The sequence below is a fragment of the Phalacrocorax aristotelis genome, chromosome 2, assembly GCF_949628215.1.
Source record: "Phalacrocorax aristotelis chromosome 2, bGulAri2.1, whole genome shotgun sequence".
NCBI classification, from domain to species: Eukaryota; Metazoa; Chordata; class Aves; order Suliformes; family Phalacrocoracidae; genus Phalacrocorax; species Phalacrocorax aristotelis.
The window spans coordinates 70,582,084-70,596,055 of NC_134277.1; the positions used below are offsets into that span (position 1 = coordinate 70,582,084).

Genomic DNA, 13,972 nt, shown 5'->3' on the forward strand with positions numbered 1-13,972 from the left:
ACAAATGAATGGACTTTGTGAAGGGCACTTTAGTTGAAATCGGAGAGGACTATACACAAGTATTGCCAGATATCACAGCAGTTTAAGAGTCTGGTTCAGAAATATTCTACAGTCTGAGGGCCTAAGTGGTCTTAGAAGGGTGACTAGGGAAAGCAAACCAATTGCCAGTGACTTTGGTTGGTAACTTGGAGGTCTGTGTATTAACAGAGGTCAAAACTAATCAAAAAAGAAAGTTCCTGGAACCTTTCACTAGGCTGATTTTAAAACTGCACTTTGCATCAGCACGTTAGAGTGCAGCACGGGTCCCATCTTCCTGGCATGCAGGGAATGCAAGAAGCGCAATGTGTTTTCTGCATTTCCAGTTCACTTTTGCACCTTCTGTCCCCTTGTTAGAGTTTCCCTAAGCCACTCTTCCCACAAAGAATTTCACCTCACTTGAATGTTTGTTTGATTTCAGTCAGGTAAATCAAAATGGCAAAGAAAAGAAGGCAAAAGCCGGAGTGAGACTGAACCCCTCTTTACAGCAAGTCTCTGTACGCCTCCTCATTAGTGAGACTTGTCTGTCTTTTCCATTTCTATTTCAGTGTGGGACTGTCCTCCTGGATATGTCCATGCTGTAAGACAATAGCTCTAAAGCAGAGCTGTTAGTCCCTCCCCGTACTTTAGCAACCTTTTTTCTTTGATTTGTCCTTCAATTTTGCCTGGCCTACTTTATGACTGAAATTGTTTGCTGTTTCCAGAATGGCCACAGATGTTCAGACATAATTGAAAATATCATGATACAATATCTGTTAGCTTGTGTAGCTGTAACTCAGGTCATAAACTTAACAAGAATTTGTCATGCAGGAGAAAAGTTAACAACAAAGGTTCAGTCCAACTCTTATTTCTGTGACTGCACAAAAGGTAAGAGGAAAAGTGGGAAGGGTGACTGAACCCCAGGTATCTTCCGAGACCTTGTGACAGCTCCTGTGTTCTTAATTAGATCTTACTCATAATTTGAGCTCAGTGGAGACAGGCACTGACTACGGTGGAGGGTCCAGGCTTGTAAAGAAGAGAGGCACATGGACAGCATGAGTGCAAAGGATAATTTTTTTTCCTACTGTTGAAACCCACTCAAAGGACTAGAATGTCTCCACTCCTCAGGTCAAGGATTGAGATTTTTGACTAGACTTGTCTTGTCATCATTACTGCTCTAGAACGGCAAGATGATTCTAGTTTCCCAGATCTCTTCCTACCTCTGCTTTTTCCTGAAAACTAAATAAGACATTCTCCAGTCATACAAAACCATGTCTAAACTTGACTGCTGTATTTTAAACCCCTCCTTTTTGTCCATACTTTCACAAGATAGTTCTTTCAGAGTTCTGGGAAAGAGATCATCCACTTCCACAGATAAATCCCTCAGAGTTTTGCTTCTACTTCTACCTTGGTTACATAGACACTCCCATACTTTTGTTTTGCCATTTGGGAAGCTGCCTTGGACGCACTACTCAGCAGCATCATTTGAGCCTGGAGTCTCCTGCATGATCTGTGGTGGCCTTCAGTGTGACACTTCAAGCAGAGAGACTGGAGGAGTGACCCACCACTCTGTGTTGTATGCAGAAAACCCAGATAAATTCTACATCTTTTTTTCTCTAACGCGTCTTTGCAGCCTTTGCAGAATTTAATTGGTGTTAATTCCAAATGAACATGTGAGTCTTACACACACAAGTTTCTGGAAGATCACAGCACTGTATTTATGCAGGTGGAAGCAATAAGATATGTTTGGGAAATCAGATGTCAATCTGGAATTTGGGAAATCAGATTTTTATCTCAGACTACAAGTTATTAACCACTACCACTACTACTATTAATCTGCTCCCATGAAGCATAAGTAATTCATAACTGCATGTTCACACTGCACGGTGAACGGTCAGTGCCATTTCTGGGTATCTGAGTGTCTTAAAAAGCCCTTTAAAAAGCAAATGCAATGTTCGTAATTCTGGATAACCAGGACATAGTGGATTCAGTTGCTATGGTTGCAGGCAACAGATAGGGAAGCTCTCTATTGCACCTCAGGCAGCAACAACTGATTGTGCCACTAAATCCAGTTACATTCATTTCTTTGTTATAATAATTCATAGTTGTGCTGACTCTGCTGCAGGTAACATTACTGGCATTAGCAGAGGCAGGAAGACAGGGACTGTAAATTGAGGGCCCAGTGAAGAAGTTGTCCCGAGCCTGAAACGATAACCTGTAACTACTAAATATGTAAGCAGAAATGCTCAGAGTTAAATGTATCCATGCAACAATGATACGTCTCTAAAATCAGTCCACATCAGTTCTGGTGTATCTTGACAATAAATGATAAGCAATTCAAAAAGGGGATTCTTCTCATTTGTTTACAGTTGATCAAAAAGATTTAATGGTATAGAAGAGGGCTCATTACCTTAAGAGATCTTGGATCCCTTCAGAAAGAATCAAATTGTACCACTACATCAGTTTCATTACTCACCCAAGTGCCAGGGATTCAACAGTCTTTTTTTGCAATGCAGTTTTAGTGTCACTAATATGACAGAGAACCTGGTATGCACTCATTACTAACATATTCCATAAACAACTCCTTCAGGTGCAACAGTACGTACCTGCTGAAGATACATGTGCCAAAGAGGGTATACATTAAGAGGTTAACTTAATATTTTTCCCTTTCCATGCTACTCTTAATTAGGGTCATAATGACTAAGAGGTTACAATGCAGTTACTTACTCAAATGTGCCAGGCTTCTTTTTTTAAAAAGTATGTCTGATGAGTAAAAAAAAAAAAAAAGAGAATGTGGACCTCAGCCCCTTTCCCATTACCAGTTTAGGATTACAGGGCAGAACAAGTGCCCTTTTCAAAAAACAGCTACAGTTTTCAATCATGTGAGATGCATGAACCAGATGGATGCTCTGCTCTTTCAGTTTAGTGGAAAGCAGAAAGAAGTGGCTTCATAGATGGTTAAAAATATCCTGAGTCCAGCCAAGCAATATCTATTTCCAGTATTGATGACCAGGGGTGCACTTCTAACAACCTGTAGCTCTTAACAAAGGTAGCCAATTAGAGGAGCTGTGACTCTGTAAGTCCCTGCCATTTTCCCATTGTATCTGCCCACCTAATAAATACATAGTGGTGCAATGCACAATGTCTGCACAGCTAGCGAAATTCATCAGAACCAATCTAATTTTTCACCATGATTCTTTTAAAACAGTCTCGGCTCTGCTGCAGAGAGGTGGGATCAGAGTGACACTCAGTGGCAAGACAGGAAAAGTCATTCTCAGTTTCTCAGATTCTATTCAACGTTTATTATTAGGATGCACAAATTTTAATTAGATCGTTATTAATATTTTCTGTCTGATAATATTCTATGTAAGCATTGTAATTCGGACCAAAACATATGCTTTTGATTATGCAAATTGAAAGAAAGATTGGATTACTTACTTTACCAAGGCCCCCCTCACTCATAACTTGTGATCTCCTGCAATTGAAAAAAAGAAAAAAGAATTTGTCAAATTGAACTAAACTCGAATACTGAATTTCAGAAATAAGAGACTTGAATCATCGTAGTATTACATTCTGCTATAGTTGATTATTTGCAGATTACTTGAACAGTCTGAAGGATAGCATTTTACATCTGGCATACAATTTAGCATGTTGCATCTGTATAACTGACAGTTCGTGACCCTCCCAGTTGTTTGTGTTAGATCAAAACATTTTCTGCATGTTTCTGAATGCACACCAATCCGTGGCTAACTGAATTTGGTATCTGAAAAAAAGAAGACATTTTCCCTTTTATGTAAGTAAACACTAGAATAGATTACGGAATCTTCAATATTAAAGATTTTAACATCAGTCTTGACAAGCATTTGAGAGAAATAGTTTAGGTGGAATAGATCTGCAGTAAGGTAGCGCTGTGGACTGTCAGTCTTTCCAGCCTTGCCTGCTTTGATACAGGGAAAGATTCATACTATTATGTTTGATTATTGTGCTAGAAATTCTTCTGAGCCTGTGGCTGTCTAGATTCACTCAAACTCAGGACATTCAAGAATGTTAATAAATAGGAGTTATCACAATACAATATTCCTTGAAACACTGTATGTAAAATAATTTCCATCTATCTCAAACAGGGTCCTGTTGCATCACCCATGTCTATGCGATCTGTTCTAACAAGCGGGTCATGCCTCTCCCCGCCACCACCACCACCGCCGCCACCACCTGGACCTCCCCCCATCTTTGATACCGAAACCGTAAAGGATGAAGGAACTGCATCTCGCTCAGCCCTATTTGCACAGCTTAACCAGGGAGAGGCAATTACCAAAGGTCAGGAGAAAAGAAACCAAATTTTGGTCCATGAGTCAAACTACATCAAGAGCTGCTATATGTATTAACCTAACCTGACTGCATTTTTAAGGTAGATTTAAGCAACTCAGATCTTTCTGAGGCTTGCAGTGAGGCTGATGGATGAGACTGCATACCAAAACCTCCTTTAAAAGCAATAGCACCCATATATGTTCAGCATAGCTGAAATTCACACCATTTATTTAGAGGTATCCTTTCAATTCTGAGGCAGCCAAGCTGGACATCTTCAATCTCCACTAGCTGGTGAATCTCTAAGTTGCAACTGCAACAAAAAATTTATCCCCCTTTCTGATTCACGTTAAGTATACCAGCGTGTGTCAAAATGTGTTCCAAGTTAGGTGAAAAGGTCTGGCTCACAGATCAGTGTGGAGTACAATAATAAAGCTTTTGTATTAATACTGGACAGTTGTAATTAAAGTGGATGGCTGTGAGTTTAAATACATATAATTGATATAACTGCCTTTAATGCTGCAGGGATAGGTCAAATATTGTCATAAATTAGAAAAAGAACCTCACTCTTATTGATGGAAAAATATGATATAACAAGCTCCCAGAGCTTGCTACAGACAGAGGGACTAGAAGACATTGCAGCATTTCCTGTTAAAGACGCTAGGACAGTCCATCCACAGTAAAAGAGGTTTCATATGAACTGCTAAAAATATGTAGGCAGTTACACTTTAGGTGGTTACCCAGGCAAACCCTGAGGAAATAAAAAATGTAAATTTACAGAATAATTTAACACAATTACAAATGAACCTTTCCTGCTTAAATATGAACACCCTTAGGACTGGAAAAAAAGACTCGCTTTCATAAACACCCTTTTTCTTTTCAGGGCTTCGACATGTCTCTGATGACCAGAAGACTCACAAGAACCCCAGCCTACGTGCCCAATGCCCATCTGTTCGTTCTCCGACAAAAAGCCATACTCCAAGTCCCACCTCTCCCAAGAATTCCCCACAGCAGAGCCATGCCCCTGTCTTGGAGCTAGAGGGAAAGAAGTGGAGAGTGGTAAGTTCCGGTCACACCTCTGAATCGCACCCTGCACACTGCAGACCAGGCTGAGCACTGAACGTCATGCAAAAAGGCTGTCCATGATCAAGGTGCAACAAATCAAAGTCGCAGCTAAAATGGGCTGATTCTTGCATTGCTCTGCCTTGCTACAGTTTAGTTTTTACTATTCTGTAGCATCTGAAGTTAATTCATTTGTCTCTGAGAATCATATACCAATTTGTCTGAATTGAAGAATGTCAGAACCAGCATATAAATTCCTTGCAAAGTCAGACAGTTCCCCAGAAACAAGTCCAGTGGAGAACTCCAACTCAAATCCCTTCTTGCAGGCCATTTGTGCGAGTGAGAGAGAACAGTATTATCACAGAGCACTTTCTCCAGCTTTGTTAACAAATACATCTATTTTTCATCCCCATGCAGACACATCTCCCGTGCTTAAAAGTAGAGAAGTGTTTTCCTTTTGCTAAGTCTACAGATGGAAAAGATAGATTTGTTTCAAGTTTGGGAGTTAATTTATGTAGGCATCTACCAAAGAATCTATGAGTGAAAATTCACATGACTGTGTTGGTTAAAAGAGGGAAGAAACAATATGAAGTTTAGTCACGCAGAAGGTTATTATTATTCGCAGTCATTACTGTGGAGTTGAGTTTGCAGAAGGTGCAGTCACAGTTTGCCTGTGTTATGTTACCTTAGGGTTATAGTACCTGGGACTTTCCTTGTGGATCCCTAGTCTTTCCTTGACATCCATGGAGTGTAAATAACCCTTCATGCTACATAATGAAAGGAAATTTCTTCACCTATTACTCCTTATTGTATACAGTAATGCCTGCACCTGTTCATAACACACTGTATAGACCATTATATCACATTTGGGGGAACAACATCTTGCTCTGTTCTTCGAGGTGCCAGTCTAAGTTGGATGGGAGCCAAGCAACACTTTTGTGAGTTTTAAATTGTTGTGAGCATAATGTCTTTGCTATAAAATTAATGGGTTTTGTCATGTTCTGTGCTAAGGTCTTCAGTTCTGCAGCTCTAAAATATACACGTGTCATCTAAGGGTGAATTAGGTGAAATATCCGATCACCAAGCAGATTAGATTTTTAAGCTGCTGGAAGGATATTGCTCTGTTGTAATTGAAGATGCAATGACTTGAGGATAAGTTGTACTGAACTGTCTGACTGTTAGCTAGTTAAAGACAACCAATTAAATAAACTTTCTTTTGAAATAGGAATATCAAGAGGATAAGAACGACCTGGTCATTAACAACACTGAACTCAAGCAAGTGGCCTACATTTTTAAGTGTAACAAATCTACACTTCAGATAAAAGGAAAAATCAATTCAATTACTATTGGTGAGTGGATAGCTCAGCTGGGGTTTAAATGCCAATCTTGAAAAAAACTGACTTATGTGATTAATAATGCATCTGAATCCTGCCATTCTCTTTAATGGATTGATCACACGAGTAAAGCCGCTCAACTTACGCAGTGCAAGACTAGAAATTTTTGTAGTTAATGTAGCAGGTGTGCATATATTTGCTTTTATCTTGCCTTTCTTATTTATGATTGCTTTTATTTTAGACAACTGTAAAAAGTTTGGCCTTGTGTTTGACAACGTTGTGGGAATCGTGGAAGTGATCAATTCCAGGGATATTCAGATTCAGGTAATTACCTACTTGAAAGTCAAAGACAGACAGACAGAGAACAAGAAGGGGGAAAAAAAGCCCAACAGGTAGCTACAAGAGATTTTTAAAACTCAGAGAAATACAACAAAACAAAAATAAGAGATTGACACATCCAGATGCATCTTTATGTGCACTAAATTCTGCTGAGGTGTTTAGAAAATGCATATGAGAACTATTGAGCATCACTGAAAAACTCCCTTAGCCCAGTCCCCTCTGGTTCCAGTAAAGCTGAGAGATCTGTACACCGTAAGAACTATTACTTCTGGCCCTAATTTTCTTGCTTATGTGGTAAACAGCTCCTAGGACTTGAAAGTTCAGCGGTGCTTATGGAACAGTTAGCTAATTTATTTCTAAGGCCAGAAGACCATTATTTCCTTTTTTCTTAGTTTCTCAATGGAAACGTTCAAATAGACTGTCAAAGGACAACTAAATGGCATGAAGTGAGAGTAGGCACCAGGATTTTGAAAATCTCCCCTGCCAGTGACGTGACACATTACATGAGTAAGCAGTGTAGTCACTTGCCTCCAAATGGGCTATGAGCCACTACTGGTTTTGTCTTCGATAACCAGTAAGCAAAGCTTCATCAGAGATCACCTTCCTTTCTTTCATGAAAAGAAAATAGATGTATTTTAAATCGATATATTGCCCTCTCTGTTGGGGGCACTTGCCCCCTTCATAATACAGACAGTCTGCCTGACGTTGACAGCACTTCATTCATCCCATTCCAAAGAGGTCTATCTATACAAGCTCTAGTACTGGGTTGTGTCCAACATACCTGACCGAGTCTCAGGAAAGGACTTTAGGATGTATTATTTTAAGTGAAAAAGAAATTAAATATTAATTAAATTATATCAAACTGCCAGTCTTCAAGCAAGGTGAGGTCTTTTGCTTAAAAGGCTGTGCCTGCTGTATGACATTACATGTAGACAATCCTGCTCCGTGCTTCAGAAATACTGGTCACAGCCACCACAGGGAATAATAGCAAGATGGGTTCTTCTATATTTTGAACCTCATGCATGTGACTGACATTGCTACCAGCTGCGCACCGTCTTCTAACTGTAACAAGCGGTTTTATTCATGATCACTACGTGTCTTCTTATGGCAGAGACGGTTCATTAAAGAAGAAGGTCCCAGGCATTTATTTGAGTGGGTTTTTTTAAATAACTAGATGCTTTTTATCATTACCTCTGGAACTATTCATAAAAGCTGAAAAATCCATACGTAATGAATACTGAAACCACAGCTTGTTAATACTCAGATAAAGGGGAAACATCTTTTCTAAGAATCAAAATTCTTTTGATTAAGCAGGTTCTATGAATATTGCATAAGGCTTCTATGCCACGGAGCAGAGTGGAGTTCCACTTAAGAAGGTAGAGTCTGGCTATATGCTGTATGCTGCTCGAATCAGGCAGCTTCTGTAGGGTGTGAATACGCCAAGTGCTGAGCATCTCAATTTTCTCAGTACTTTGAAGACCTGAGCTTTTAATTTGCAAATACATGATATGTTAATGCAATAAATGTCAGTAAATTAATCCTACAGATTTTGCTATAAATAGTTACTTCATTGCCATATCGCTTGGCTTTCCTTTCACTCAGCGGTATGTTTTTTCTTGCCAGATGTTTGCAAAATTTATTAAACATGCCCTCCTTTTGTTCTCTGTTGTGTAAGAACACGTTAAAGAAAAGAAAGATCAGTTTAAGATACATTGATCCACTGCATAGATCAGGCTGCAGGATCAGGGTGGCGTGCAAGAGGACAGACCACTTGTTCTTTGTTTGCTGTCACATTTAAGAACTGAAGCTGAAAATATATTCTTAACTTGAATGATGGGAGACACTCTTTCATGAACAAGTACATATCTATCACATGCTGTTGCTGTTTTATGGCTCAGAATAACCTCTGCCCTTATGATGCATTGTCCAGAGTATATTGCTGTCCCTGCTAGCGAGGGCAGGAGGAGAAGGAGGATTTTTTACTGACAACCAGTGAGTCAGCCAGTTAGCCATGAATAAATCTTTTAATCTGTAGAATTCTAAGCAAGAGATGATTACCCTTCCTCCCCTCAAGTAAATCTTGTGCTTGCTTTTAAAGTGACATAAGAAATACCTTTAGAGATTTAATTAAATTGATCTGAGTACTTTTTTAGAACTGTAGCTTGCCTGGAGAAGATAAAAACCCTTTCCTATTGCATGCTGTAAAACCTGGAAGACCTTTGAAGTCTTCAGAACGTATTACAAATCACTTTTTGAGTACTACTGTATGCTGGGTCTTTCATTTGCCCTTACTGGGTCAGAGTTGACATGTTTGATTTCTTAACCAGTTCTCACTGATGAACCAGGTGAACACAGCCTAAACATCAGCACAAAAGCGTCACTAAAATTAGAGATAATCAGGGAAGCGCTTTCATCAAACTACATATTAAAAGCTTGCTGTATATTACGAGTTTGCTGTTGTGTGTAGATGTTTGTTACAACCACCAAGAATTTTCACAGTGTGTCACAAATCAAACATAAGCATCATGCAGGCAGCTGACACACAGATCAGATGTTCATGGCCAGAATTAGACCTGGCAGGCAACGAGGATTTTATTAACAGCATCTTTGTGTGCGTGCATTTTAAGATTTGATATTAAGTAGATTTTATTTTGCAGGTGATGGGGAAAGTGCCAACCATTTCTATTAACAAAACAGAAGGCTGCCACATCTACCTCAGTGAGGAATCATTAGATTGTGAGATTGTGAGTGCCAAGTCATCTGAGATGAACATCCTCATCCCCCAAGATGGTGATTATGTGAGTGAGATATTTTTAAAGCTTTCCTCCCCCTTCCCTGCTAGTCTCGGTAGTCAATACCATTTAAACTGCTAGGAAAGAAACTAACATACCAAACGTATTACATCACCAAAAAATGATCCAGAACAATTGAATTTCTATGTACCGATATCTCAGCCATCAGTGCAGGAAGAACTCCTTATTTTCTGGGGCACAAAGTAATTTCAAAGATCAGACATGACGTTCTTTCTTTCCATTTTGATAGATAATGGCTTAATTTCCTGTCCATTTAATTTTCTTCTTTGATATCTAAACATAATCTCCCAAAGAAAGTCACTTCACACAAAAGCACTCAAGCCTGAAGATGATGATACTAAAACTAAGATAAATATAAGACTACTACAGATTAAATAATACAGTGTAATATACTTTTTTCTAAAGCTGTTGGAACATGGGTAGCATCTGTAGTACTTTCTAGTATTTTCAACATAAGTCCTTAAAGGCCATATAAATGTGTGTATTTTCCTGGCTCCTCTTCTGTTCTAGTAAGACCTTCATGCTATGCCCACCAGCATTTCTAGTAAAGTCATGCTCTGCCACTTCGCACACTAGCAAGGGATTGTGCAGGCAAAGCATACTTGTAATAGTGTCCTATTTTCCTCAACAGAACAGTGTTGAAATTGCACTGAACAGCCATAGACAGAACTTAGATTTCTCGTAAACCTTTTGGGCTCAAATTGTGTATGGGGTAGAGGGGTTTAGGCTCTATAAAAGAAAATATGTAGAGAGATTTCTCATGCTCCTCATTTCCAAAAGTGACTGCTGGATGCCCAGCTTCAGGTAACTAAAAAGGGAATAATTTTCAGTGGGTACATATTCACCTTCTTCTTAAAAATAAAAAGGTCCTTTTGATCAGTCTCTCCTCAAATCACTGTATCATCTGAAATTACCGGCTATCAACACAGCTATCTGCGGTCTGAATGAAAAAACCCTTCTCTTCACATCTCTTTTTGTTTACTGGGGACAGAGAAAGACCCAACGACATCTCCCATCCTTTCACAGAATGGAAAGAGACTTTGATGTTCTGCTTCGTTTTGTGTGCCCCACAAGGGATGCTGAGTCTTTTGAAGTGTATCACACTTAAAATGATAGGGTTTTTTTAAAAAAATTTTATTCTTCCATATCATAATATTGCTTTTGTCCTTAAAATTACTCTCCTCGTTAGATCTCCACATCTAAATCCTTTCTACTGTCTTCCATCCCAGACACTGATGGAATCTAAAGTCGTTTCTGACATGAGGCTTATTTACTTAGTTGTTCCAAATAATGGTGTGAGAGGGATTATTGCAAAGTAGTACCATACCAAGGCTATTTGAAACTAGGCAGCAAAAAGGCTTTTTCCTGTGTGGCATTGTAAAACAGCTTCCTAGGGTAATGAAGAAGGCTTCTCTCTAATCCTGGCCTGTCTGAGCTATCAATGCTTTCTCAGTCATGTAGCACTAATAGTATTCCACTAGTTTTCATGAAGTATCCACAGTTTATTTAACGATTGTTGTTGCTTTTGTTTCTTACCAGAAAGAATTTCCGGTTCCTGAACAGTTCAAGACAGCATGGGATGGATCTAAATTGGTCACTGAACCTGCAGAGATTGTGGGTTAACTTCGTAATGCCATACAGCACTTGCTGACCGTGACCAGACCACAGCCAGCATAAACAAAGCAGTAACGTAAAGAACTAGAAGTAGCAGTAGTTCCTACTGCTGTGATAGGCCTTCAAGCAGTAGCTCTGCATGCTAGAAACAATAACACATCTGGCACGCTTTTGTTAGGCATCCCAGTATTTTTCACATTTCCACACAGTTTGCCTTCACATACAATTTTAATTCTAAATGATGTCATGTGAATGTAATGGATTAAACCCCCCACCCCCCAGTCACATCATTGGCTTGAAATACTGTATACATTAAGCCAAAATACTGCATGATACACTTTGTTATCATCTTGCTTCAGTGCATTCCTTTTTCTGTTTCTGCTAATCAAAAACAGCATTAAGATTTTAAGATGTTTATTTTTACCTGTTAAGCAGTTCCTGTATGATGCAGTAAAAATGTACCCCTAGAAAGTATGCAGTACCTTGTAGTTCTGTGGCAATCGTAATGGGTTTTGTTTTAAACAAGCAAAAAAGGACAACTTTCAGCAATACATTTTGCTAACAAGATAAAAAAAACTGGTATTTTAATCACTTTTCTAATATGTATGTTTAGAAGATCCCTATTTTTCTGTGAAGTAGGATTTTATTATGGTCTGCAGACTTGCTAGTGCTCTCTCATTTCTTGCAAATTAGTCATTCTTTCTATGCTAAAGCCTCATCTAAGCTAAAACCTTGCAGGAAATAATTTGAAGGTTTTTCGCGCTTCTTGGATTTATTTTTCCTTTTTTTTTTTTTTGTGAGACAATCTCATTCTTTAAAATTTCACATTATATCTTGCATCCTATTCAGAAAACTGAGGGAAGCATATATGTCAGATACCAGCTAGTTTCCTTACTAATAATGTTCCTTTAAAATATTGCTGTTGTAGCTCATATTCATTAAAAATATCTTCCTGTTTCTTCCCCACATTTGTAGGATTTAATTACAGATATGTCTGCAGAGCAAAGCCATAGATTTATGTCATACTAATTCTGAGCCCAAATAAAGGGCTAATCTCCTGTTTAGCCATTTAATTCTACTTTATAGTCCCTATTGTACATGCTTTTTTAACAAAGGTGGAGTGTTGTATACATTTGTACTATTTCAGCACATAGTACGAATAAAATTTTAAAAATATAAAAAGTCAGCTTATGTTTTTGATCACTTGTAATACTTTGTAACAGTGAAATCACAGTGAGATACTTGCAGAGCTAGTTACAAGCTAAATTTTGTGCCTAATTTACCTTGAAAGTACATTAATTCTTGAGGGTTTTTAAGTATATCTTTGATTGTAAACCCTATACAATACAGCCAGTAGTGCTCATTCCATAAGGTTTTGCTATCTGATGTTTAATCTCTGTGTATAATGTGTTTGCTTTAATACATACCATTTTTTCAACAGTAAACTTCTTATGAAATAAAAAGGAAAATGCACTTGTTTAAATACAGAGTTGCTCAGAGCTTGCTCCACTGCAGCGTTTGTCCTATGTGCTTTATCCTTCTTAAACACTGTTTCAAAGCCTGATGGAGAAAAAGTAGCTCCTTCTCCCATTTCATTAAGTATTACCACTTTTCCTGCCATAATCCACCTGGCAGTGAAGAGTGGGTATTCTGCATGCCAGCAGATAAACCCGAAGTTTCTTGCATATAACTTTGGTGACAGCCAGAGACTTGAGCTTTTCATGATTCTCGCTTATAGGTACACCTGTATCTTCCAGAGGTTATGTGTAGGGAGATGATCATGACCTGGTGCAAGTTTATCAAGTTTGCCTTCTATTTTTAGCTTTTCCCATTGTTTCCCTGTATGGCTTTGGATGTGTCCCTCCTGTGACAACAAACCACAAACGGTCTGCTCCATATTTCACTTGGATGTGTTTCACATCTGAAAAATGGGCATCACGTACTTGTGATAAAAGAATTGTTGAAGGATTGTTTAATCCTTAAATCATTATCATAATTTGTTCCATAAAATAATCTCATTCGGGAGCATTCTGACCTGAAATACTGACTCTTGTTTTCACCTAGCATCAAATAGGGATCAAGTCATTATGCAGCGACACGAAGCCACTTAATCCTTTGGAGGTATGATACGAAACATGTATGGCATGCTTGATGATAAACAGAAAGCAGCGAGACAGCTCTGAATCACAACACAGGCAAACTCTTTTAGTTCCTTCTAAGTATTTAACTCACCCCACAAAAACAAACTGTGTGAAGGCTGCTCTATTTCTGCTTTTAAATGTTTGAGAGCAAACTCCCTTGTGGCTAGACCTTCTTCCTAACACTCATGTTCCTGCAACATACAAGACCCAAGTACGTTTTTCTGACTGGTTTCATAACAGGAAGAAGACTTATGCAGTGACAGTGCACGCCTGACAGTCTGAACACACCTGAGAACTTTGGCATAGGTTTAAAAGGAAGAAGGTATTGCATGGACAGGCCCAATGTGAT

At 38.7% G+C, this 13,972-nt stretch overlaps 1 protein-coding gene and 1 long non-coding RNA gene across 3 annotated transcripts in view; one reads left to right on the top strand and one right to left on the bottom strand.

Annotated features, from left to right (window-relative positions):
* The window catches only part of CAP2 (cyclase associated actin cytoskeleton regulatory protein 2), a 69,261-nt gene extending 56,310 nt beyond the window's left edge, over positions 1–12,951 (top strand). For both annotated transcript variants that reach the window (XM_075083993.1, XM_075083994.1), the window contains 6 exons: positions 4,140–4,332; positions 5,204–5,379; positions 6,608–6,731; positions 6,958–7,040; positions 9,713–9,853; positions 11,408–12,951. In XM_075083993.1, coding sequence (XP_074940094.1) covers positions 4,140–4,332; positions 5,204–5,379; positions 6,608–6,731; positions 6,958–7,040; positions 9,713–9,853; positions 11,408–11,491 — 801 coding nt within the window. In that variant the 3' untranslated portion in view covers positions 11,492–12,951. The remainder of the gene's footprint in view (positions 1–4,139; positions 4,333–5,203; positions 5,380–6,607; positions 6,732–6,957; positions 7,041–9,712; positions 9,854–11,407) is intronic.
* The window catches only part of LOC142053008 (uncharacterized), a 52,239-nt gene that overhangs the window by 31,836 nt on the left and 6,431 nt on the right, over positions 1–13,972 (bottom strand). The window contains exon 2 of the long non-coding RNA XR_012659057.1: positions 3,454–3,490. This is a non-coding gene — a long non-coding RNA (uncharacterized LOC142053008). The remainder of the gene's footprint in view (positions 1–3,453; positions 3,491–13,972) is intronic.